The following is a 25,721-nucleotide window of genomic DNA, read 5'->3' as shown; positions in this document are numbered from 1 at the left end:
GACAAATATGAATCTGCTTAGATGTCCAGAATAGGCAAATCCTTTTTTGAGTGTTTTATAGATGACATTTATCAGTTTGAGAAAGTTCCTTTTCATTATTACCTTAACTGTTTTATCATGAAGTGTGCTGAATTTCTTTAAATGCTTTTTTTTGTGTCTATTGAGATGATTCTGAGTTTTTTATTTATCTTTTATTCTGTTGATAGGGTGTGGTATATTAACTGATTTTAGGATGCTAATCCAATCTTACATTGCTAAGATAAATCCTTCTAGGCCATGTTATATAATCCATTTATTTACCTCTGGTTGTTTTGTTTGCTATTTTATTAAGGATTTTTGTGTCTATATTTATAAGATATATTGCTCTGTGGTTTGATTTTTCTTATTATATGTTTTTCTGGTTCTTGTGATGAGAGTAATACTGGCCTCATAGAATGAGTTGTGAAGTGTTTCCTATTCTTCTATTCTTTGGAAGAGTTTGAGAAAAATTAGTATTCTTTATTAAATATTTGGTAGAATTTATCAGTGAAGCCAGCTGGGTCTGGGTTTTCTTTTTGGGGTAGTTTTTGAGTACTAATTCAATTTCTTTGTTATGTCTATTCGGATTTTCTATTTCCTCTTGAGTCAGTTTCAGTAGTTTGCATCTTTCTAAAAACTTGTCCCATTATCTAAGTTATCTAATTTGTTGGCATGCAGTTGTTCATAGTAGTCCCTTATGAAAGAGTCCTTCTTTCATACATGACAGCAGATTTCTTATAGGAAAAAATGCAAGAGGACATTTTAAAAATATAGGCATACTTCATTTTATTGCACTTCACTTTATTGCCCTTTACAGATATTGCTTTTTTTTTTTTTTACAAACAGAAGGTTTCTGGCAACCCTGTGTCAAGCAAGTCTATTGGCACCATTTTCCCAACAGTTGCTCACTTCATATGACTCTGTGTCAAATTTTGGTAATTCCCGCAAGACTTCAAACTTTTAAATGATTATTATATTTGTTATCATGATCTGTAATTAGTGATCTTTGATGTTACTATTGTCATTGTTTTGGGGTGCCACAAATTGTGCCTATATAAAATGGCAAACTTAACCGATAAGTGTGTGGGTTCCAAATGTCCCCTAACCTCTCTCTCTCCCCCGTCAGGCTTCCCTATTCCCCAAGACATAACAATATTGAAATTAGGTCAATTTATAACCCTACAATGGCCTCTAAGTGTTCAAGTGAAAGGAAGAGTCAAACATCTCTCACTTTAAATCAAAAGCTACAAATGATTAAGCTTAGTGAGGAAGGCATGTCTAAAGCTGAGATAGGCTGAAAGCAAGGCCTCTTGCGCCAAACAGTTAAACAAGTTGTGAATACAAAGGAAAAGTTCTTAAAGGAAATTAAAAGTGCTCCTCCACTGAAAACATGAATGACAAGAAAGCAAAACAGCCTTATTGCTGATATGGAGAAAGTTTTAGTGGTCTGGATCGAAGATTCAAACCAGCCACAACATTCCCTTAAGTCAAAGCCTAATCCAGAGCAAGGCCCTAACTCTCTTCAATTCTATGAAGGCTGAGAGAGGTGAGGAAGCTACAGAAGAAAAGTTTGAAGCCAGGAGAGGTTGGTTCATGAGGTTTAAGGAAAGAAGCCGTCTCCATAATATAAAATTACAAGGTGAAGCAGCAAGTGCTGATGTGGAAGCTACAGCAAGTTATCCAGAGGATCTATAGCTAAGTTAATTAATAAAGGTGTCTACATGAAACAGCAGATTTTCAATGTAGATGAAACAGCCTTATATTGGAAGAAGATCCCATCTAGGACTTTCATAACTAGAGAGAAGTCAATGCCTGGCTTTGAAACTTCAAAACACAGGCTGACTCTCTTGTTAGGGAATAATGCAGTTGGTGACCTGAAATTGAAGCCAATACTCATTCACCATTCCAAAAATCCTAAGGGCCTTAAGAATTATGCTAAATCTACTCTGCCTGTGCTCTATAAGTGGAACAACAAAGCCTGGATGACAGCTCACCTATTTACAACACGCCTTACTGAATATTTTAAGTCCACTGTTGAGACCTACTGTTCAGGAAAAAAAGATTTTTCAAAATGTTACTGCTCATTGACAACGCAACTGGTCACCCAAGAGCTCTGATGGAGATGGACAAGATTAATGTTGTTTTCATGCCTGCTAACACAACATCCATTTAACACAATATCCATTCTGCAGCCCATGGATCAAGGAGTAATTATGACTTCCAAGTCTTATTATTTAAGAACTACATTTCGGGGCTTCCCTGGCAGTCCAGTGGTTAAGACTCCACGCTTCCACTGCAAGGGGCACCACTTCGATCCCTGGTGGGGGAACTAAGATCCCGCATGCCATGGGGCACGGCCAAAAAAAACAACAACAACCAAACAAACAAGAAATACATTTCATAAGGTTATAGCTGCCATAGACACCGTGATTCCTCAGATGGATCTGGGCAAAGTAAATTGAAAACCTGGAAAAGCTTCATCATTCTAGATGCCATTAAGAACATTCATGATTCAGAGGAAGAGGTCAAAATATCAACATTAACAGGAGTTTGGAAGAAGCTGATTCCAACCTGAATGAATGAGGGGTTCAAGACTTCAGTGCAGGAAGTAACTGCAGATGTGGTGGAAATAGGAAGAGAACTAGAATTAGAAGTGGAGCCCGAAGATGTGACGACATTGCTGTGATTTCATGATAAAACTTCCACAGATCAGGAGTTGCTTCTTATGGATGAGCAAAGAAAGTGGTTTCTTGAGATGGAATCTACTCCAGGTGAAGATGCTGTGAAGATTAATGAAATGACAACAAAGGATTTAGAATATTACATAAAATTATTTGATAAAGCAGGAGCAGGGTTTCAAAGGATTGGCTCCAATTCTGAAAGAAATTTCACTGTGGGTAAAAATGCTATCAAACAGCATCGCACGCTGCAGAAAAATCATTCGTGAAAGGAAGAGTCAATCAGTGCAGCAAAACTTCATTGCTGTCTTATTTTTAGAAACTGTCACAGCCATTCCAACCTTCAGCAACCACCACCCTGATCAGTCAGCAGCCATCAGCATCGAAGCAAGACCCTCCACCAGCAAAAAGATTATAAATCGCTGAAGGCTCAGATGATTAGCATTTTTTAGCAATAAAGGATTTTTAAATTAAGGTATGTACACTGGGGTTTTTTAGACATAATGCTATTGTACACAATAGAATACAGTATAATATAAACATAACTTCTGTATGCATTGGGAAACAAAATATTTGTCACTCACTTACTGTGATATTCAGTTTCTAGTGGTGGCCTGGAACGGAACCCACAATATCTCCAAGGTATGCCTGTATTAAAAGGGGAAAAGAAAAAACTGTCAACTTAGAATTCTATACCCAGACAAATTATATTTCAAAAACAAATGTGAAAGAGGCGTTTTCAGACATGGACAAGCTAAAAGAGTTCATCACCAGCAAGACTGCACTATAAGAACTATCAAAACAGGTTCTTCAAGCAGGCGAATACCAAATGGATAAACGGAGCTACACAAAAGGATGAAGAGCTCCAGAAACGGTAACTTTGGGAAAATGCGTTAAGATTTTTTTCTTATTTAAATCTTCTTAAAAGAAAATCTATGTTTTAATACCAACAGTAACCACAAAAAAAACCCCAAAGAACAAACAAAAACAATTCTGCGTGGGGTACGTGCATACACACACACACACACACACACACACACACACACACACACACATAAATATAAAGTGTATAACAGTACAGTCTAGCAAGCTTGAACAGGGTGTGGGAGGGAAGGTGAAATATATCAGGCGCTAAAACTGGACTATGACTCGAGAGAGAGAGGTTTACAAAAATTATGAGAAATACTAGGTACAACTCTATATCCATTAATTTGGAAAGACAGAGGAAATGTTGATTTTTAATAAAGATATAAATTCAGCTGGCCCACAATGAATGGCCGCCGCGGCTGCCGCTGCTGCTGAAGCGGAGGCCGCGGGGGCCGTAGCTCCGGCGCAGGAGGGCGCGCCCCGGGCCCAGGCCCGGCCCCAGCCGCCGCTGAGGAGCTGGCCGGGTGCCCCCGGAGCGCGGCCACGGCTTAGCCGCCGCCGCCATGGCCCAGACGCTGCAGATGCAGATCCCGAACTTCGGCCACAGCATTCTGGAGTGCCTCAAGGAGCAGCGGCTGCAGGGCCCATACTGTGATGTCTCGGTGGTGGTCAAGGGCCCTGCCTTCAAGGCCCACCGGGCCGTGCTGGCCGCCAGCAGCTCCTACTTCCGGGGCCTGTCCTACAGCAGCCCGGAGTGCGGTGGTGGAGCTGCCGGCGGCTCTGCAGCCCCAGTCCTTCCAGCAGAGCCTCAGCTTCCGCTACATGGGCCGGCTGAGCATGAACATGGGCGACCAGTTCCTGCTCATGTACACATCGGGCTTCCTGCAGATCCAGGAGATCATGGAGCAGGGCACAGAGTTCTTCCTCAAGGTGAGCTCACCCCGCTGTGACTCCCAGGGCCTGCACGCCGAGGAGGGCCCCTCGTCCGAGCCCCAGAGCCCTGTGGCGCAGACGTCGAGCTGGCCGGCCTGCGGCACCCCACTGCCCCTCGTGTCTCGCGTCAAGACGGAACAGCAGGAGTCGGACTCTGTGCAGTGCACGCCCGTGGCCAAGCGGCTGTGGGACAGCAGCCAGAAGGAGGCCGGCGGTGGCTGCAGTGGCAACGGCAGCCGCAAGATGGCCAAGTTCTCCGCGCCGGGCCTGGTCGCCAACCGGCAGCCCCAGCAGGCCCAGGCGGTGGCGGCGGCACAGCGCGCCAGAGTGGCTGGGGGCAGGGGGCGGGGAGCCGGCGGGGGGCGTGGCGGCAGCGGCAGGCGGAGTGGTGAGTGGGCCCAGCACGTCGGAGCGGACCAGCCCGGGCATCTCAAGCGCTTACACCAGCGACAGCCGCGGCTCTTACCACGAGAAGGAGGAGGAGGACGTGGGCGAGGAGGGCACAGACGAGCAGTACCGGCAGATGTGCTATATGTCCGCCATGTACCGCATGATGAATGTAGGCCAGACCGCCGAGAAGGTGGAGGAGGCCCTCCCTGAGCAGGTAGCCCCCGAGTCCCGGAATCACATCCGAGTGCGGCAAGACCTGGCGTCTCTCCCTGCTGAGCTCATCAACCAGATCGGCAGCCGCTGCCACACCCCAGGCTCTATGATGAGGGTGACCCCTCTGAGAAGCTGGAGCTGGTAACAGGCACCAGCGTGTACGTCACCCGGGCGCAGCTCATGAACTGCCACGTCAGCGCGGGAACGCGGCACAAGGTGCTGCTGTGGCGTCTCCTGGCCTCCTTCTTTGACCGGAACACGCTGGCCAACAGCTGTGGCACCAGCGTCCGCTCTTCCAGGAACAGCTCCAGCAGCAGACCACTGGATGGTCGCGTCCCCCACGCTGTCAAGTACTACTGCCAGAACTTTGCTCCCAGCTTCAACGAGAGCGAGATGAACGCCATCGCAGCCGACATGTGCACCAACGCCCGCCGAGTGTGAGGAAGAGCTGGACCCCCAAGGTCAAGCTGCTTATGGCCGAGGGTGACGCCTACACCACCTTCGTCAGCTACACGGGCAAGATAGAGCCGGACAAGAGGGGTGTGGAGCACGGCTTCAAGACGGCCAGCCATGACGGCGAGGCCGGCCCCTCGGCTGAGGAAGCCGTCCAGTACCCCCCCACCGGACTCTCCCGCGGGGCCGTCACACTCCCCCTCCTGTCACACCCGCCCGCCATCTTGGGCACGAGCTACTGTCTGTCCTTCCCCAGGACCCGCGGGGGGCACTGCATGCTCCGGCCCCTCTGCCCACCCCCCACCCCCCGTCCCACCCCCTGACCCCAGTCCGATCAGGGATCCGGGCTGGGAGAGGACGGCAGGTGGTGCGAGATCTGCGTTGCCTTCTCTAGCACACACGCTCGTGCACAGTCGGGCGGCTCTTGCTCCCCCTCTTCTAACCCCGAGCAACTGTCTCCCCACTCACCAGGCCAGGCACAGGGAGGGGTTGGCCTGGGGGGCTTGGGAAGACCCCCTTCCCAGGCGCTGGGCCACCTAGCCGGAGCATTCCTCAGCCTCTGCCCCCCTGCAGCCCCTTGGGACTCACAGGGGCCCCGGGTTCTCAGGACCCCTCCCGCCACCACCTCCCAGTGCTTCCACGTTCCAAAAGCACCTTCCTGCCTCCCTCGTCTGGCCCTGCGCCTGGGGGCTGGGGTAGGCGCGGCCATGAGGACTGCCCGTTTTACAGCTGAGGAAACTGGGGCTCAGAGAAACTCCATGACCGACCTAAGGTGGCGGGCGGTGGCAGGCCCAGCGCCCTTCTCTTCCCCCACCTGTGCTCAGCCTCTCTTGCCGCCACCAGCCCCCTGGGGCCTGAGAGGGGCAGGTCCTGAGAGGGGGGCCCTTGGGGGCAGACTGAGGGTCTCTGAGGATAGAAGGAGAGGTTTCCGGGGCTCGTAGAAGCGTGTGGGTGTGCGTGTGTGTGTGTGTGCGGGCGTGCGTGTGTAGAAGTTTTCCTTTTAAACAGATGAAGACGTGAGAGGCAGTAGGACCAGGGGTGGAACCCAGGGGAGCAGGCTGGGGAGCTGCTGCCTTTCCCTCCCTTCCCCACCCCACCCCCGACCCCCCAAGGCAGGGCTCCCAGCCCCCAGCCCCTGTACATACTTTTTAAAACATGTTTTTAGCTAATGAAATATTGAAGTATAAGATTCCTATTATTTTTCAAACCAACGGGACCGTGTCTGATGTCCCCTTCGGTCCTCGGGGCTGTGGAAGGCAGGACGGAGTGGGGAGCCGGGGGCAGGCTGAATGTGCGCGTGTGTGTGGAGTGGGGGCGCGCGTTGACGAGGGGGGCCCCCCAGGCCCCGCTCTGCCTGGGCTCCCGTGGGTCTGGCCGGCTCACACTCAACCCCAGGGCCTCCCCCCAAGGGCTACATTGCAAGGTCCGGTTGGCTGAGTCCAGCTCCTGGCAGGGCCGGGTCCGCTTCATGGTTACAGATCGTTTGCCGAATCTTCTTTTACCATTCCTCTCTTTCTATCCTTGCCTAGCTCCGTGAGTGGTTTTGTGGATTTTTTGAGTTCTACGTGTAAACTTGGAGGGTTCTTTTTGTTTTTTAACCGCCCCCCCCCGCACCCCTCCCCACACACGCTGGATGTCATTTCTTCGCAGTTCACATTTTTGTCTCCAGCCCCGGTTCTCAAGGCCTCTGTCTCCGAGCAGTCTGACTAGCCCATTGCTCCCAGCAGCCTCTCTCTCTCCAAAGGCAAGGGGATTACAGGAGGTGGGGTGGGGGCCAGCTGGACCACTGGGATCTGACTTGGAGGCCTGTGCCCCCCCCCCCCAGGAGCCCCTGCCAGCCTGCGGGGAGCGGGTCCTTCCTGACATCTGCTTGCTGCGAGGGGCAGGGTCAGTCCAGCGGGGCCCTGGCGCTCTGCTTTCCTGGCCCAGCCCCAGTACCTTAGCCCTCAGCCGGCCCGAGTGCGTGGGGCGGGGGGGTGGGGGTCGACAGCCCCAGCTAAAGCACGAGCACCTTAGTCGCACCTCCCCTGCCCCCTCATCCTGGCCTCGACACCCCACCCCAGAGTAGATCCTAAAGCACAACATCCTGGCACTTGGCAAGCTGCCGGCCGACCAAGGCCGAGGGTGGGCTGGGGCTCCAGCCAGACCCCAAAGGAAGCAGGAGTCCCCGGGCGCTCCCCTCCTTCCAGGCCTCAGCGGGGACCAGCTGTGTGGGACTGGGGTCTTCTCCCTCCCCACCCCCTTGTCCTGGGCAGGCCCCTGTCCAGCCCCTCCTGGCCTTGTCCTCGGGTGGGGCTTGCCCCCTCCCTCCTCCGAGCCCCTGCAGCACGGGGTTGGGTGGCAGAGCGCTCTTGTTTCAGGGACTCCAGGAGGTGCCCCTGGCTCCCTGGACTGTGTGTATAGGTCTGGGGAGGGGCGGGGGAGAGGGGCGGGGCAGGGGCGCAGGGGAGGAAACTCCTCACCAGGAGAGCCAAAGACAGGGTTGTGCCTTACCCCAGGAGCCACCCCTGCGCCCTCCCGCCCTGCCTCCCCCTCTTGGGCGACCTGCTGCTTTTCCTGCTTTCCCTTCCCCTGGCCCTGCCCTGCCCTGAGCTGCATGGACCCCCACCCCCGGGCAGCCAGGATGGAACATGAATGGAGAATCACTGACCAATGCAAAAAAGACTCTGGGGGCCCCCCTCCACGTCCCCCGGCCGCCCATTCACCCATGTCTCTTTCACGAAGCACAGATCACCCGCCTCGTCCGCGTGGAGTGCCAACACCCTCCCTGCCCTGGGCCCAGCCCCTCCTCCGGCCCATAAGTGAGATTAAACATTAACTACTGTAAGAAGAGGAGCCGCCCTGGGAAATGTGAACCATGAGAATATCAGTGATACTGATGAGAATAAACTAAATGCCTTTGTAACAAAAAAACAAAAAAAGATATAAATTCATTCTACAAAACTAACAGAACCACAATTCCAAAACCCAACTAAGGTAAACAATTATTTTAAGAAAACCTTAATGAATACAGATCCAATAACTTCTTAACAACCTGAAAAACAAACATAATTCTAGAGTGTATCAAAGGCACAGTATGTTGTGATACAATTTTTATAACAGGATGCAATGATGGTTCAGGGTGCGGAAATCTATACCAAAGACGTTTTCAGTGTTGAAGCCTCCTTTTTTCAATTATTTGACAAACGTTCCTTCATTTATTCAGCAAAAATTTACCATGTATTATATATATGCCAGGCACTGAATACTAGGAATTCAGTGGTGAAAAAATGAGGTCCTGGACTTCATGGAGACATCTAGAGAGATACAAATAAAAATAAAATTTTAATACAATAAAAAGGCTGTAAGAGAAATACAGGGAATACTATAGGAATACATTAATTAGCACGCAAACATTAGGGTGCTGTTGGAATAACCCTGTTGCAATGATGATTGCCCATTCTAGGATGGTGGCAGTGGATACAGATAAGATGAGCCTACACAACGTAATCAGAAAGTGGTATAAAATTTTCTGATGATTGACTAGATGGAGAAGGGTGGAGTCAGAGATTCTTTGGGGGGATCTTAATGTATTATGTATTAAAGGGTAAAGAAAGGGTCAAGTAAGTTCAAAAAATACTGTTAGGTATAAACATTACTGCAGCACTTGTCAGCTTTATGGCATCTTCTCATTAAGAGAGAGTCACAGTGTTAGATAGTACATAATGTTTACCATACATTTGACCACAGAACCCTGTTATTTTTGCAGAACACCTTGTGAGAGTACTGTTTCATGGAACACACTCTGGGAGAAACTGCTTTCCATAAAAACAATCTCTTCCTTTCTACTCCTGCAGCTCTCAATACCTCGGTGAATTGTCTCACCAGCTATATTCAATTCTTTGTGGCTGTCTTGTTCTATCTCTTTACACAGTACATATACTTAGTCTGGTTACTTTCAACTGGATGAGGGTGAAGTGAAAGATTCACTGGAACCTCAGAAGGGGTGTCCCAAAAACCATTAAAAAAGAAAAAAATTATTCTGGACCAGGGTCACCTGTGAATCAACAGGAACAGATCTGAGCCACAGATAAGTTGCAATAAAGCAGTATTAATCTTTGTTAATATCTACAAACGCTACTGAGTAAATTTTCATATAGGTCAGACACCTGAAAATAACAGGCTCGTTGGAAACAAATCCTTCTACTATGAAACTGCTTAAGCAAACAGAAACTTGATTTGAACGCTCTGTGCTGAGTAATTGGATAGCTAGCTCCATTTACCTGGACTCAGAAAAGCTGCATGCATTTAGAAACAGAGAAAACCAAATGTACAAACTCCTAGAGACTAGGGAGAGTAACTAAATTAGTTTACAGTGCTCAGAAACATAAACCATGTGTTACTGAAAATCTGATTCTAAAAAAGAAGTTTGATATGTTCAAAAGGTATATTTCAGGATACTCTAACACCACGCAATCACTGAATAAAAGTATGCTGCTAGCTTTTTGTGTACAATATTAGTGATGTCAAAAAAAAAAGACACACCCCTCCTTTTTGTTTTCAATATATTAAAAAGCAACATAGTACAAATGTTGTAGTTAATATTAAAAAGAATCCAAATTTTTCAAGGAATTAATTTTTATAAACAAGTTCTACAATGAAAGGGAAACGGCATATTGATACATAAAAGTTTTGTTAAACAAGATTTTAAAAATTTTAAATCAAAGTGTTTTAGACTAAATTCTTTCAAATGTTCAAACAAAAAAGAACCCTGTACAATCTCCATAATAAAATGTGTCCTTGCACTTTGAAAATGTTAAAAGTTTAGAAATTTGAGTGATAAGAGGCAGCACTTAAAGGTTTCATGAACCTTTTTTCCCAAAAAAGAATACTTTCAGTAAAACATTTCACTATTTTATCTGACTATGCATTTACATTTTTGTTCTTCCAGAAAAAGATTTACATTAACACTGTATTTTTACTGTAAAAAAAATACATTTAGAGATATTTAACTTCCTGAGTGACTTCAGTCATACATCGAACATTTTTTTTTTTTTTTTTTTTTTGCGGTACGCGGGCCTCTCACTGTTGCTGCCTCTCCTGTTGCGGAGCACAGGCTCTGGACGCGCAGGCTCAGCGGTCATAGCTCACGGGCCCAGCCGCTCCGCGGCATGTGGGATCTTCCCGGACCGGGGCACGAACCCCTGTCCCCTGCATCGGCAGGCGGACTCTCAACCACTGCGCCACCAGGGAAGCCCATTGAACATGTTTTAATGAGCAAATTCTAAAATTTTACAATGAAATAGCATGTGTAGATGTATACTTGTATGCTCACTTACAGTAAAACTCAAGATCATGTCACAGAACTTACACTTAAGTTCTCTAAGTTAAATAATATGATTTATCCCCAAATTTGACCAAAAGGTTTTCTCAAATGTTAGTAAAATGAATCACTGAATTTACATTTTCTCGTTTAGTAACAAAATACTGAGTCATTTCAGACTATCAACTTGAATGTTTTCCATTATATACACCAAAAATCTGATTCCCTAACAAGAAATTTCTTGTAATACAAAAAGGTAACAGATAATTAAAATATTTGCTTCATAATACAACTAATCCAAATAATACATCCCTTCCTCAATTGTCTAAAATGATTAGGAATTGTGCACTTTCTTTAGCATAAAACCCTTTCCTCTTCTTAAAACCCTGAGGTGAAAGGTTATTAATGTAATAAAACTAGAACCACAATTCTCATTTCTGTATTGGACTGCAATTAGGTTTTAAAAATTTTATAAAGAAATGTGCCAACTTGTAAACCTGCTCTATAGACTTTTTTAAAGAAAACATTCCCAGAAACAACTTAACAAAAAGGGCCTAGAATGACACTATGAAAACATCCTTTTAACACTTGTTAGTGTCGAGATGAGCGCCATTTTCCATCTCTACCACTGTCTCTTCTGTTATCATAGTCATGGCTCCAGCCATCGGGATTTCTCTCTTCATAGAAGAAATCATCTCTGCTTCCTCTGTAATGATGGTCGGACCCATGATCAGTGTAACGCTGTTCACGGCTATAATGTCTATCCACTGCATAGGTATGAGAATTCTGTCTGACTTTTCGCTGTGATAATGGTGTATCTTGGCGCCACTGGGAGGTTGAAGACCGGTTAAAAGTGTGATTATGTGACTGAACTGATGGGGAAAATCCTGATTGATCCAGATGTGGAGAACCAAATTTCCCTCCATATGACATCTGTCTCAAGACACTGTTCATCTGAGCGAAGAGAAAAAGAAGGAAATGTGTTAACCACAAATATTCCTAGATAGCAAAGGCAACAGATATCAAGCCATGGTCAAACGAACACAATAATGGAAAAGCAAAATCATTCTTGCCTAGCTGAATCTTAAGGTAAACACAACTAAAGTAGTACAATAGCTTCATTCATTCCAATGTATACCTACAAGATATCTGTACTACTACTCCTTGTCCTCCAGAATATAATTTAGAAGGGAAGAAGTAATACAAAACGACTATAATGTAAATCACTGTATGATGAACACATTAAAAGCAAAAGCTCAGTATCTTTAGGAAGGATTTAATGAAGGCGACCTATGATCTGAGTATTAAAAGTATGGATGTAATTTTTTTTTTTTTTGGCCATGCCGCACGGCTTGCAGGATCTTAGTTCCCCAACCAGGGATCGAACTCACACCCTTGGCAGTGAAAGCGTGTAGTCCTAACTACTGGACCACCAGGGAATTCCCTGGATGGAGTTTTTTTAAGGAAAATATTTTAAGGGGGAGGTATGTCAAGGAAAGAAGACTGCACAAACAAAAATAACAGGGAAACACAGAATAGTTCATAGAATAGCAAGTAATTCTGGCTAAGACAGGTTATAGATCTCATGAGCCATGACTAATGGACGGTAAAGCTAGAAAGGTTTATTGGAATCAGATAATGGGAGCAAAAACACAAGGCTAGGGCTTCCCTGGTGGCGCAGTGGTTAAGAATCCGCCTTCCAATGCAGGGGACACGGGTTCGAGCCCTGGTCCGGGAAGATCCCACATGCTGCGGACCAACTGAGCCCATGCGCCGCCATAACTACTGAGTCTTCACTCTAGAGCCTGTCCTCCGCAACAAGAGAAGCCACTGCAATGAGAAGCCCGCTAGCCGCAACTAGAGAAAGCCTGCACGCAGCAACGAGGACCCAATGCAGCCAAAAATAAATAAATAAAATACGAAATTTATATTAAAAAAATCACCAGGAAGATAAGCAAAACAGAGTTATAATAGTAATTTTGAAATGGTGTGTGAGAGGACTAGTTAGAAGAAAATAGATACAAGTACTAAGTGACTAGACGAGTGGTTCCCAAATTCTGCCTGTGGACAGACATTAGCTAATGATGATTTTTTTTAATGGTCTACAGCAAAATAAGAAAAATATATAATATGTTTATAAAAGTTGATATCTCTTTATATTGGTCTCTCAATTTTATTTTATTTCACTTATATTTTTATTCTGCAGACCTGTGCAATACAAAAGCCTAGGGACCACAATTCAAGATTGTGATTTAGGCAAAGAAAATAAAAAGGAAGAAACAAATGTAAGAAAAAGAAAAGAATGAAGGATCTGAGACTGATCAAAGACAAAGATGCAATAGCAAAAGATACTTAAGATTTTATCATTGGTGATATTATTACACAAAAAAATGGCATGTTCACAAGGGAGGTGGACTAGAAGACTGTAGTATATTAACGTATTAAGTATTAAAAACAGTACGTGATGAGAAGTTACTCGGCACAGGTTGCAAGAACATCAGAGAATGAGTATCCAATATTTGCAACACACACACACATCACACCAACAATGGTTAAAGAAAAATACAAATGTGACAAGCAGTTCTTCTTTTTATCTTCAATCTTTTAAATATATATTTCAGCCAGTGAAAACTAAAATGAGTGATCTACAAAGATCATGCTAGTCTAACTAAAATTTAAGAAATGAACTTAAGAATTAAGAATGAATGTTTTAACTAAGTACGAGTTTTTTAGCAACTCGAGTTGAACAATCAGCTTACCACTGCTTGTCTCTGAAAATTTTCTGAAGAAGAAAAAGATCTTTGAATTATTGGTGTTGATGGAGTCATGTTATCCACTGTCCTTTCGTACCTGTGAAAAGTAAGAAAACCAACATATAATCATTCATTCAGTAAATGTTTACTACATACCAATCCTGAGCAAGACACAGTCTTCAAAGACAGGAATGAACAAGACCAACAAGGTATCTGTTCTCATGGAGCTGGGGTAAGGATTCAGACAAGACAATTTCACATGGTTATAAAGACATAGTAAGAAATGACTAAACAGCAAGTTGAGGTGAGAGAGATAGGCGGTTCTATTTTAGCTTGACTGGTCAGGACTGGCCTTTCTAAAAAGGAGACATTTGAAGTTACAGCTGAACAAGATTACCTGGAGGCAACACACTCCAGCTGAGGGAAGGACTAGTGCAGGGGGAAGCAAACTATAGCCTGTGTGCCAAACTCAGTTTGTGTAAACAAAGTTTTACTAGAACTTAGCCAGGCTCTTTTGTTTTGGTATTATCTGTGTGGTGCTACAATGGCAGAAGAAACTAGTCCTTTATAGAAAAAAAAATTGTGTCAATTTATAGAAAAAAAATTGTCAATACCTGGGCCAGTAATGCAAAGGCCTAGACCGAGAACTAAAATGAAAAGGATTTGATCAATTAGACATAACAGGTGAGGGAACCAGAAGAACTAAAAGATAAAAATCTAGATTTTTGGCTTGAGCAATTAGGTAGACCTTTACTGAGATAAGAAGAAAGAATAATAGGTTTGGGGGAGTAAGGAGTTCTGTAACATAAAAAGAATATTAATCTTAAGGACTTAAACCTTATTCCTCACTTCCTATAGAGGTAACTTGCTCTACAGAAAAACTCAGAAAGGTTTTAATTTTATTTTAAAATATGCCTTTGGAATCAAATCACCAAGATTTGGAATTAAATCACCAAGAATCAAATCATCAAGATTTATCTTACAGTTTAGATCTTTTTATTTTGGGTTTTCTTCTCTTTTTTAAGCAGAACTGATTTTATTTGTATGCTGTAAAGAAAGCTACTTTTTTTAAAAAGAACTTTTATTCTTTATATATATGTATATAAAAATATATATATAAAATAAACCCGTGCCCCCTGCAGTAGAAGTGCGGACTCTTAACCACTGGGCCGCCAGGGAAGTGCCGTATTTGGGTTTCTCAAATCGGATTACGTACCTGTATGCTAAGGGGGTAAAAAGTATAATTTTACTTACAGAGAGTATAAAAATCAGGTACACTCTAGTGTTTGATTAAAACTACAGTATTTACTTGCATATTTCTTTCCCCAAGAATTTCTAAGAAGGGTTAAAAACTCTTTTTTTTCCCTCCACCTAAGATACCTTTCAAGAGTCCATAAAAGTGGTTAGAGATGCTTCGAATTCCAACTACACTGAAAAGCATTTAAACACAATTAACTTCAGCTGGCAAGAAAAGACTCTAAGAGGGTACCCTTTTCACATTACTGCTCTCTTACAATTTTCACCTTCCAAACTCTTTTCATATCCGCCCACTTCTCTCCAGCTCTTGGCACCACCCTAATCCAAAGCAGCAACCTCACTCCCATAGCTTCCTTGCTACTAACACCAATACCTTGCTACCAACAGCTTCCTAGTCACCCTTGTCCCCTTCAATCCATTCTCTCCCAGTACAACCAACTAACTCATTAAAATACAAACCTGTTCCTCTTACTACCCTACTGAAAACGTTTCAATGTCTTCCTACTGTTCTTAGGGTGAAATTCCAAAATCCTAATTATGACCTGTAAGAAAGACCCTGTATCTTCTGCCTCTATCTACTTCAACAGTATCATCTACTACTCTCCATTTTCTATTCATTATGATCTAGGTACACTGCCCTCTTTCAAGTCCTCATTCACTTACCTCTCCTTGTTAAAACTTTCTAGAAACTTTCTACTCGTATCATGGTGGGTGTGCTCAATCACATTGCCTGGGTTTGAAAACAAGCCCACTGCTTATGAGCAGTTCACGCTTGAGCAAGTTAACCCCCAACCTTCATTTTCTTCATACATAAGGTAGAGATAATAATAATCCTTGCCTCATAAATCTACCGTGAGGAATAAATGAGATCATAGGTGCAAAGGACTTGGTGAAGAACCCGACAGGTGACAGGTATTTGTTAACTCTTTCTTGAATGAAGCCATAAATTGATAAATAGCTCTATGGACATACCGGGAAGAAACCGTCCCTGGCAAAATATCAGCCTCCCCAAAGAAAATTATTAGTAAATATAAATATGGTACCTCTTCCAATCCTCAGTAGCTAAGAGGTATTTCAGAGATCATTCAAATCAACTTCTTTTCCTTACAAATGGAAAGACAGGGACATAGACTAGCTCAAGATTACACAATTGGTAGAGACAGATCCAGAATCCAATTCTATGAACTCTTAGTCCAGTAGTCTGTTTACTAACAGGTATTTTTAAACTGCAAGCAACAACCATTTAGTGGTCATAAAACTAATGTGATTTTTTGAAAAATAAAATAAAATAGAAAATAGAGGATACTACAAGTAGTAAGGCTAAGTAATGTTTTGAGAAATTTCGTCTCAGTTATATACATGTATGAGGGTGTGGGTATGTCTTTACAAATGAACATAAATACAGTTATGTACGTATCTATTTTAAGGGAACTATATATAAGGGGCCTATAGTCCCCTTAAAATAGATACATATATAACTATAATCCAACATAGCAAATATAGCAGAAGAATAAAGAGGTAGGAGCATAAAGAAAGAAACCAATCACTCATTATGCATTTTGAAGTCACTGCCTAAAAAAATTCCTGATAAATGATTTTAAAAATAGGTGAGAAATATTACCTGCTAGGAGATGTGGAAGTAGGGCTTGAACTTCCAACATGATGCTGGGGATATGACGAACTGACCTCCTGTGAGGCATGGCTACTTCCTGAAATGAAACAATTTGAGAAATTCTTATTGATAAAAAACTTAATTTGAAATTTTGTATCCCTCAGCCCAATCACTCCAAAAAAGGTAGACATAGGCTAAAAGTGAAAACCTCAAATTTCAGTAAATTGCTTTATAGTTCATCAGAGTGAAAATTGTTAAGTGTTTAATACCAAATATACCCAAAGCAAAGGGTTCCAAATAACGTACTTTCCAATGTATAAATACCCAATCTGGCCATAGTATTCTGATCCCCACACTAAATTGTGAGAATGACTGCAAGGAAAGTTTCATCCTTACATGATCACACATCAGAATTTGTAAAAGTAAATTACAAAGCAGTCAGGAAAAGTATTTTCAGGAAATAATCCTTGTGCTTTTAGAGTGTGAACCCAAACTCAGTCATTTTAATAATAAGGTTTATGTTCTTTTCACAAACCCAAACTGAAATGTTAACTCTCATTTTAAAATTACAGCTTTCAAAATCCATACTGTCAATGTTACCCATTTTCAGGGATATATAAAGTTTACTATTCATAAAGCTTAAAGCATTTTCATCCAAAAATAGGTTCTTTAAATAATAAAATTAAAAACAAAGCGGCAAACAACCTCTCTCCTAAACATCATCAGTGAATAGTTACCTGATCTAAACTGAATTTTGATGGGCCTTCCAAAAAGTTTGATTCCGTTAAGTAGATTCATGGCATAAGGAACAGATACTTCATGTTTGAAATTCACAAACGCAAACTGCTTTGGTTTACCATCCTTATCTTTTGGAATTTTCACTTTTATTACTGGCCCAGCCTACAGACAAAAAAAGTTTTCAGAATTTCAGTAAGGCAGTTTCAGGAAAATAATCAAATTTTACAAAGTTTAAAAAATTCAAAAATGTAACCAGGGACTCTAATTTTAAAAATGGATACACTCGGATTTCCATCTCGGTTAAAGATCCTATAGATATGACCGAAAATTAGATTAACTTACTTGGAGGGAGGGAGCCCATAAGGAACCGGAAACCCAATCACCGACTGAATTTACATTTCACAGCACTTTATGACTTTAACAAGGCCACCAACATCCATCATTATCCCACTGCGTGGAAATTAACCTTTATCAAGAGAAAGTAGTTTTCTTGGACTAAAAATTCACTTTTGTATCGACTAATCAAACATTACCAGTTGTTGAAAGACAGAACTGGAGGGAACAGGTTTAACGCATCTTGATACAGATTTTAATACATAAACACTACAGTGCCGCTCTCCTACAGAGTATTTATGAGTCTGTCTTTGCTGCAACTTCGTAAGAAACTTAAGTGGAAAACGGATACTAAGAAAGAAATTGAAATAAAATTTACAAGCGGAAGATGAGAAAAGCAGGAAGAGGAAAAGCACAGCTCAACGAAGGACCCACGCGTACGAGGTCGCTTAAGAGCACTGACTCTTTACCACGTGAATGCCCGACAGAGGACCCTCCACCACCTTTAGTCGTTACTTCGGCCTGAACTAACCAGGATCCTTCTAATAAAGCGACACGTAGCGAGCGCCTCCCTTTCTAAGCGCGACCCCCACCTCCAGCCCGCCCACCTGTCCGGTGCCGGGACGAACCGTGCCGCTTAAGCCAGGAAAGCGGGGATGGCCATTGGGCCGGGCCCTACCCGGGCCGGAAAACGAAAGGGAAAGGCTGATCCCAGCCGCTTACCTGGTGGAAAAGCTCGAAAAGGAGCTCTTCTGTCACTTTCGTTTCAAGGTTGCCCACAAAGAGAGTACGATCCGCTTCCGCTGCCGCCGCCCCCATCTCAGCATCGCCCCCTCCCGAAAAAGGCCGAAGGCTCACCGCCGACGCACCCACTGCGCACTCTCAGAAACCCCACGTCCTCGCGCTCCCAGGCGTCACAGACGTAAACGTCAATCACGTCGGCTCTCAGCGGCGTCAACGTGCGTTGACGGACTGCGCATGCTCAGGAGGAGAGCGCTGGGTTAAAGTGGGTCTTTGATCTGCAGACGCTCAGGTGATGGCTTCCGATGAAGTCGGTCTCAGTGTTGGAGACCGGCTGGACTGATCAGTGGAGCCGCGAAGAGTCTGCCTTGACCGTGGGACGTAACACAAATACTGCGGGCAGTGTTTGAAGATGGCCCTGAACTATGTGTCCCTGTCTGCCGGCGATCGAAGAGGCCTGGTGGCCTACCGCTCTTCCCACGGCGACCTCAGCTCGTCGGCCTTAGCGTTGGCGATGGTCTCTGGAGACAGCTTCCTCGTTACCAGTCCCGAGGAGATTCTTCCAGAACCTATTCTTCGGTCCACTGTGCGGCTGAACTTCCGGACCGAGAGCCGTCGGGCGCCTGGTGGCGGCAGGAGCCCGTCCCGCTTTACAGAGGGAAGGGAGCAGGAGGCGCGGAGCCGAAGCCGCCAAGCCAGATTCTCACCTTACCCGGGCCGTGCGGTTAAACTCGACCTCCTAAGAAGTGTCCTGCAACAGCGTCTGGTGGCACTTGGAGGTGTTAGCGCAGCCCGTCTTTCAGCTTAAAATGAATACCTCTTCTCCGCCCCTCAGCTTGTGAACAAGGCTTCTCTAAAATACTTTTTTGGTGCAACCGAAGTCTTATTTTTAGAGGACGTCTTTTCAGTTTAATATAAAAATGCGTGGTAGTCCTGTTACTCTAGCCTAGCGCAAAGTAAAATGTTTACAGTTACTTGATTCAGATGGTTTTAAACAGCCATGATGATCAGATCGGAAGGGAGGAGCAGCAGAGATTTTTTTTGAGGTAGTCACAAAGGATGGGATCATCCTTCCCAGAGGTCAGTAATCCTTTTATCCTCCCAACAATGGATCCAAATTTGTCTTGCTTTCCACAGGTCTTACACCTCCTCCCTGGCAGATTCTCCTACTTTGAGACTTATAATTCCGAGTTTCCTTACATGCCTACCCTTCTACCTCAGATTATTCCCTCTGCCTTTACTTCTGTTGGTTTATTACTGTGGCATATCCTCCCACCTATGGCCCAACACTTCTATCATCTTGTCCTTAAAACTTCTTCCATTCCCCTCCTCCACTTTTTCTTAAGGAATATCTACAAACTTCAGTCTCTACTAAAACAACAAAAGCAAAACCTAAACCTTGCTCCTCTCTCAAATTATTAAACCAATTTACATTTCTTTATTTGCCAAAAGTTCCAAATGAATTTTTACACTTATATTTGTCACTTTATTGCTCACATTCAATCCCACCTTCCTTAATCTGAATCTTGTCCCAAACTATACAAAAATTGGAAACCTTCATCTTACAGTTTCCTCTTAGGAAGCTGCTCATCTGTTCACTCTAGCATCTTCCTTAAACTTTCTCGTTTGTCTTTTGCCATTCCACTATTAAATAGTATTTGAAGATCTCCTCAGTGCTAAGCACTGTGGATGAACTTTACATAGCCCTGCTATCAAGGAGATCAAGGAGTGTACTCAAGATGGAGAGGCTAATAATCACCACGCTGGACTGTTCATTAGGTGCAGTGATGAAAATAAACCTTGGTTGCCATGGCTCTCCGTAATACTGCACTATCCTGGTTCTTCCCTTATCTGGCTGATCGCTCCTTATCTGCTCATAATTTTGTCTTAACCATACATTCTCCAAGGTTTAAAGGGTGGTATTGGGAGAAATCTAGTGGGTTTTGTAAGTGGCAACTCTTTATGTAAGCAGGCAGTGTAGCTTTTTCCCAGCGGACTGGGGTCTGTAATTACGTTCAGATAAGCAAAATTACCACACACCAAACAATTGAATTGTGAGAACTGCATTTTAAGAATATTGACAAACCAGAGAGCTTCTGTAAGAGTGATCAATAGAGTGAGAGGTCTGGAAACCAGGTCATAAGAAAATCGTTTGAAAAGATAGTAGCTATGCGTAATATGTGCAAGGCAATGTGCTAGAGGCGATTATTCATTGTTTATTCAGATATTTATTGAGCACTTACTCTGTGCCTGCTAGTAACTGTGCCTGCTAGTAACTATGTTAGGCACTTAGAATAAAGTGGTGAACAAGATAGATACGGTCTCTGCTCTTATGGAGCTTTATGTATGTCATCTAGTTCTCACAACAGCCCATAACAAAAGTATTATGCTTTCATTTTTTTGCCAAGAAACCAAGGCACAAAGAGATGAAGTAAACTTTCCAAGGTCATACAGCTAGATAGAGCCTTGTAGCCATTCAACCCAGGTTGCTCATTTGAATCACGAAACACCAAAAATGACTTGAGTGACTTTTCTCAATTCTCGCAAAGATAGTAGCTAACTAATGCTATTCTATCAATAGATATCTGAAAAGAAGTTAATTCATAATATATGGATTCCTTAGGCTGGGTGTGGTTGAGAAAGAATCCCAAACCTACATGCTAAGAATTTTAGATTGGGAAAGAATAATAAAATTAAGGCTGACGGTAAGAAGGATTTTCATAAAACTTAGAGATGCCTGATGGTGGAAAATACCACCTCACAGGGTAATAACTCTCCAAAGTTCACGTAGAGGCTAAATTCTGTCAAGTATGAAATAAGACTTCTTATTTTATAAGATGAAAAGTTATAAATGACTTCTTCAGTTCTTTCCCATTTAACCTTTAATTCTATACCTTAAATCATGAACTTGATTAAAATTGAAAATGGAGAATTGGGGGGGTGAGAAGTGAAAAATGAGGTATACATTTTTGTATAGGATGTATACATCCAATACATAGGATGACCATATTTACTGTGTAAACCAGGGCACTTGAGAGGGGAAGGCGGGCTATCAATTAATTATGCTTAGGCAATAGGCATAAATAGGGGCTGCCCTAGGCAGCCACGTTGGATCATATCACCCTAGGAGATGGTACAACATTAAATACACCTTTGAAGCCATATTCCTTAGCTTCAGGGAAAGAAGGCTGAGATTTGTAAACAAAGGAGCAAAAGTTTGGCATAAACGTGCACAAAATCACACAAGAGGAAGAGGATCCAGTGGGAGTGACTTGATTTCTGTTTGTTCTCACATAGGGTCATCAGGAGTAGGGCTTTGATTGAATAATAAACAGTGTATATGTGCCAGAAAGAAAATGATATGAAAAAAATTTGTTTGTTAAGAGGAGAACCTTGTTCACATTAATGCTCCATCGTTTTATTTTTTTTGGCTGCAGCACGCGGCATGTGGGATCTTAGTGCCCCGGACTGGGATCGAGCCCTCGCCCCCTACAGTGAGAGTACGGGATCTTAACCACTGGGCCGCCAGGGAAGTCCCGATGCTCCATAATTTTAAATCTGAGCCGATGGATGTCTAAATTCTCCTTGTTCTTAACATCTGCACTGGTGTCCAAGTTACAGCATCTGCCTAGAGTCACAAAGACTATTGTGGAAACAAGGACCAACATAAACCTCTTTAAATGAAACAACTAAGTTTTCCCAAGAGTAGTCCATGTTATTAAAAATCCATGTTAGTGTACAAAATTACTTTTAATTTAATATCACTGCTTAAGTATAGCATGTTGTCATTCTAAAATAGATGAATTTTCTAAGACAAAAAATAGTCCCCCAAATTAATACTTCCATAAGTTTTTAAAAAGCCATGGTAACTTCCTTTTTGTTCTAATTGGCCATTTTTTTTATATCATACTAAGCAACTGACTAGTATGTGTCAAAGGGAAGTCCTATTAGTATATTTACTTCCTCTATTCATCAGCTCTAAAACTCTTAAAAAGAATGCCCATTTGGGGTATAGAAAAAAAGGAGGCCAAGGAGATTTTCCCTTAATAGCCAGATTTGGTGCTAAGCCTAATTGTAAGAGGGGTAACTCAGCAGGAAGAAAAGAAAGAAAAGGAGGAAAGTCCTATGGGAGGGAAGAGTAGGTAGACTTAATGGTGAGGCTCAACTGTATTTCGAACAAAATTGTGTCGTTTATTCCTTTGATGAACCTGTCTAGATCCCACTTAGGTGCAGCTTTTGTCTTCCTAATTTCCATGAAAAGTACTCTCATTTTCCTAGCCAACCAAATGTGTAAGTTTGAGTATCTACGACTTCATACCACCTATTTCCTATCTTTATCGCCTGTGTCAATTCGATTGCAAAGTCCTGCTCATTTTATCTTCACAATGTATTTATGTTATGTTTCCATATATACTTTCATCACCTGGACTGTATTTACCTGGACATCTATCCCGTTTTGTTTGCTTCTGTCTCTCTGCATCCTAAATATATATAGCTCCAGATCAATAAGCCCAAAGCATAGCTCTCTGATCGCATAGTTAAACTATAACTTTACAGTACCATAAACTCTTCCAGTGTTTCCCATAGTATATTCCATAGAACCTCTACTAGAAATACAAGATACTCTTTGGAAAAAAGACGAGGTCGATAAAATTGACAAATGCATGTTTTATCACCTTCTTAGGGTGCCATAATGTGTAATAACATGTTAAAGGGTCTGATAATTCCTTTAGAAAAGGAAACCTGTGTAACTTCATTTTAACCAATGATTCACAAATGTATTTGTCCATAAATTAAAAAGTTTTGCATACTACCTATCTTCCTGAGGAGCCTCAGTTCTACAGAAACAATTAGAAATGCTGCGTACCTAAGAAGCTCCATTGGCTCCCCACGTCAGGTATTAGAAATGGATTTTTATATGGTGTGGCAGAATTTAATAAGTTTCCAGATTGTTATGAGTTATGCAAGTGGGTTGGTTTCCTCACTCATGATTTGACAAAGTTCAACCCCATCTTTATTCCACATGGTTTCTGGTACCTGTCTATGTCCTTGGTGGTTGGGTGGGAGGATGGAGGCAAGCGTGCAGCTGCAGATTCCCAGCCACTGAGGATCAAGGCTGGCTTTGTTACTAAGGAAAGGCGTTAGGAACTTCCCCTGATGAATACGGGTAGGTGCAGTTATTAAGTATGCTAATAGTATAATGTTAAAAAAATCATTGTTTACTTGGCTTTTATTTCAGTGGAATATCTGAAGGCAACCCTACTTCAAAATACACTTCTTCTGAATCAGAGGGGAAAAATAATTGTCTTCATCTTCCCAGAGACCTGAAAGTAACTGAAGCAGTGCAGCTTTAAAAACTGCACACTCTATAAACAGACTTTTAAGGCTTTCCATAATCTGACCAAGCTACATTGCCAGCCTTCTTTCATGTTCTTAATTCCCCGGGGTGGCTGCTGCTCTTTTCTGCCTCTGTGTCTATGCCTATCCTAGACCTTTTAACTAAGTTGCTTGTCCTTCTCATTTTCTGCCAGTTAAATTTTTATCCATCCAGATTGGTTAAAGTTTTTACTGTTGCAAAAAATGGACTGTATTGACTCACAGAACTGGTAAAGTGTGGTGACTTCTGATATTCTGTCTACCCAACAACTAGTTATCCTTCATCTGTAGGAGCACCTTGGTTTTTCCTTTCCTTGGAAACTGCTGCCTCATCCTCTGTTCATGTATTTGGGGTGAGGCTTCACACCTAACTCCAGGGATAGAGGTATAATCTATTTCTTACCTCCCCTACTACATTGTCTGAGGGCAGACAACTTGCCTAAATTTATCTTTGTATTTATTCGTACCTATTAAGTGCCCAAAGAGTAGATATTTCATAAATGCCTGTTAAATGAATGAATGAACTTCACAGATAGGCTATTTCTCCTTGGAATCAAAATCGCAAAATGGAACATTCCAGGAAGGCAAGTGCAGGAATAAGAGTAATTGTGATAAGATAAAATAAGCTTTCTTCAATTAAAAAAAAAAAAGCCATGCCTTTGTAGCTTACCTGGTTTTATCTTGTTAGACTGAGAACTACACTCTTTTCACTTTCTGTATTTTAATTGGAGGCCAAATGTGAATATTATTCTGACCTATAACTATACCATTTATTTAACCATTCTCCAAGAGCTGAGTATTTAGTATTGTTCAAATTTTTCACTATATTAAATAAACACCTCAGTTTATAAGTAAAAAAGTAATAAGTTTTGTTTAAAAGTGTGCTTTGATTTGAAATCAACCTGCCTCTAGGAACATAACCTAATACAAGATGTGGACAAATATTTATGCACATAAATATTTAATGTATTAATTTTTTCCCTACCTATAATTTTTTTAATTAATTAATTTTAAAATTTATTTATTTTTGGCTGCGTTGGGTCTTTTTTGCTGCGTGTGGGCTTTCTCTAGTTGCTACGAACAGGGGACTACTCTTCGTTGCCATGCGGGCTTCTCATTGCAGTGGCTTCTATTGTTGTGGAGCACAGGTTCTAGGCGCATGGGCTCAGTAGTTGTGGCTCGCGGGCTCTCGAGCACAGGCTCAGTAGTTGTGGCACACGGGCTTAGTTGCTCCGTGGCATGTGGGATCTTCCTGGACCAGGGCTCGAACCCATGTCCCCCTGCACTGGCAGGCAGATTCTTAACCACTGCACCACCAGGGAAGCCCCCCTACCTATAATTTTTAAAATAGGGAAACTATGTGTCCAAAATAGATGACAGGTAAAGGAAAAAAAAGAAAAAAAAAAGAGTGCTTACTACATGCCAGGTCGCTACTGATTATTTCCACAAGGATTATTTTATTTAATCCTCACAGTCATTCTATGACAGGGATTGGCAAACTTTCTATAAAAAGCCAGGTAGTAAATATTTTAGACTTTGTAATCCAAGAGGCAAAATTGAGGCTATTATGTAGGTATTTATGTAACAAGAAAAATTTCTGCAAAATTTGTATTGATGAATTTCAAAATATAATAATTGATACAATTTTTTGTAATGCTAATGTAACCGGGGAGGACCCTATGGGGCCTTCCCAGGACAGACTCCTCCCCTATATCCTCTGCTTTAGATCCTCTCTGAAGTACCTAGATAATAGTAACTGATGCACACTTCCTGAGTTGTTTTACAGATGCTAAAACCACCAACAAATGGAAGAAATTAACTACTTGATGATCCTGAGCCCCAGACCTACTGGAACCTGAGGATTGATAACCTTAACCCCTGTGACACAGCCCTGTTACCTCACCATCAACCAATCAGAGCATTGTGCATGAGCTGACCACATACCCTGTGACCACCGCCTCCCTCACCTGGCCTTTAAAAATGCTTTGCTGAAACCCTTTGGGAAGTTTGGGGTTTTAGAGCACAAGCCACCATCCTGCTTGTATTAGCGCATTTAC

The 25,721-nt window shown here is 42.9% G+C and overlaps 2 protein-coding genes and 1 pseudogene across 4 annotated transcripts; 2 read left to right on the top strand and 1 right to left on the bottom strand.

The window, feature by feature from the left end:
• The first annotated feature begins 3,800 nt into the window (after nucleotides 1-3,800).
• On the top strand, nucleotides 3,801-5,875 carry LOC307190439 (nucleus accumbens-associated protein 1-like; annotated as a pseudogene). The gene has a single exon. The product of its transcript is annotated as a nucleus accumbens-associated protein 1-like (transcript).
• A 4,220-nt stretch (nucleotides 5,876-10,095) lies between these two features.
• On the bottom strand, nucleotides 10,096-18,394 carry RBM7 (RNA binding motif protein 7). The gene is made up of 5 exons (XM_079929997.1): nucleotides 18,271-18,394; nucleotides 17,214-17,376; nucleotides 16,486-16,573; nucleotides 13,614-13,704; nucleotides 10,096-11,808 (listed from the first exon to the last, which is right to left on the bottom strand). Exons 1-5 carry the CDS (start codon nucleotides 18,364-18,366, stop codon nucleotides 11,446-11,448), a joined length of 801 nt encoding a protein of 266 aa, XP_079786123.1. The 5' UTR covers nucleotides 18,367-18,394; the 3' UTR covers nucleotides 10,096-11,445.
• Nucleotides 18,395-18,519: 125 nt separating this feature from the next.
• On the top strand, nucleotides 18,520-24,635 carry LOC307190590 (uncharacterized protein C11orf71 homolog). Of its 2 annotated transcripts, none has more exons than XM_079929843.1 (2): nucleotides 18,520-19,368; nucleotides 23,528-24,635. In XM_079929843.1, the coding sequence occupies exon 1, from the start codon at nucleotides 18,701-18,703 to the stop codon at nucleotides 19,094-19,096; it is 396 nt and encodes a 131-aa protein (XP_079785969.1). In that variant the 5' UTR covers nucleotides 18,520-18,700; the 3' UTR covers nucleotides 19,097-19,368; nucleotides 23,528-24,635. The 2 variants fall into 2 exon arrangements, with proteins under 2 accessions (XP_079785969.1, XP_079785968.1); XM_079929842.1 differs by having other exon boundaries at nucleotides 21,726-24,635.
• The last annotated feature ends 1,086 nt before the right edge of the window (nucleotides 24,636-25,721 follow it).

The sequence above is a fragment of the Stenella coeruleoalba genome (assembly GCF_951394435.1).
Source record: "Stenella coeruleoalba genome assembly, chromosome: 8".
Lineage (NCBI taxonomy): Eukaryota > Metazoa > Chordata > Mammalia > Artiodactyla > Delphinidae > Stenella > Stenella coeruleoalba.
This window is presented reverse-complemented; position numbering and strand designations above follow the sequence as displayed.

What these genes read in the sequence shown, in the direction of transcription:
- RBM7 (XM_079929997.1), bottom strand. Translation starts at nt 18,366, where the DNA reads ATGGGGGCGGCGGCAGCGGAAGCGGATCGTACTCTCTTTGTGGGCAAC. An exon ending in CAAAATTCAGTTTAGATCAG is followed by an intron (nt 16,574 to 17,213) that starts GTAACTATTCAC and finishes GTTTCATTTCAG; the next exon opens with GAAGTAGCCATGCCTCACAG. An exon ending in ACTTCCACATCTCCTAGCAG is followed by an intron (nt 13,705 to 16,485) that starts GTAATATTTCTC and finishes TACTTTTCACAG; the next exon opens with GTACGAAAGGACAGTGGATA.
- LOC307190590 (XM_079929843.1), top strand. Translation starts at nt 18,701, where the DNA reads ATGGCCCTGAACTATGTGTCCCTGTCTGCCGGCGATCGAAGAGGCCTG.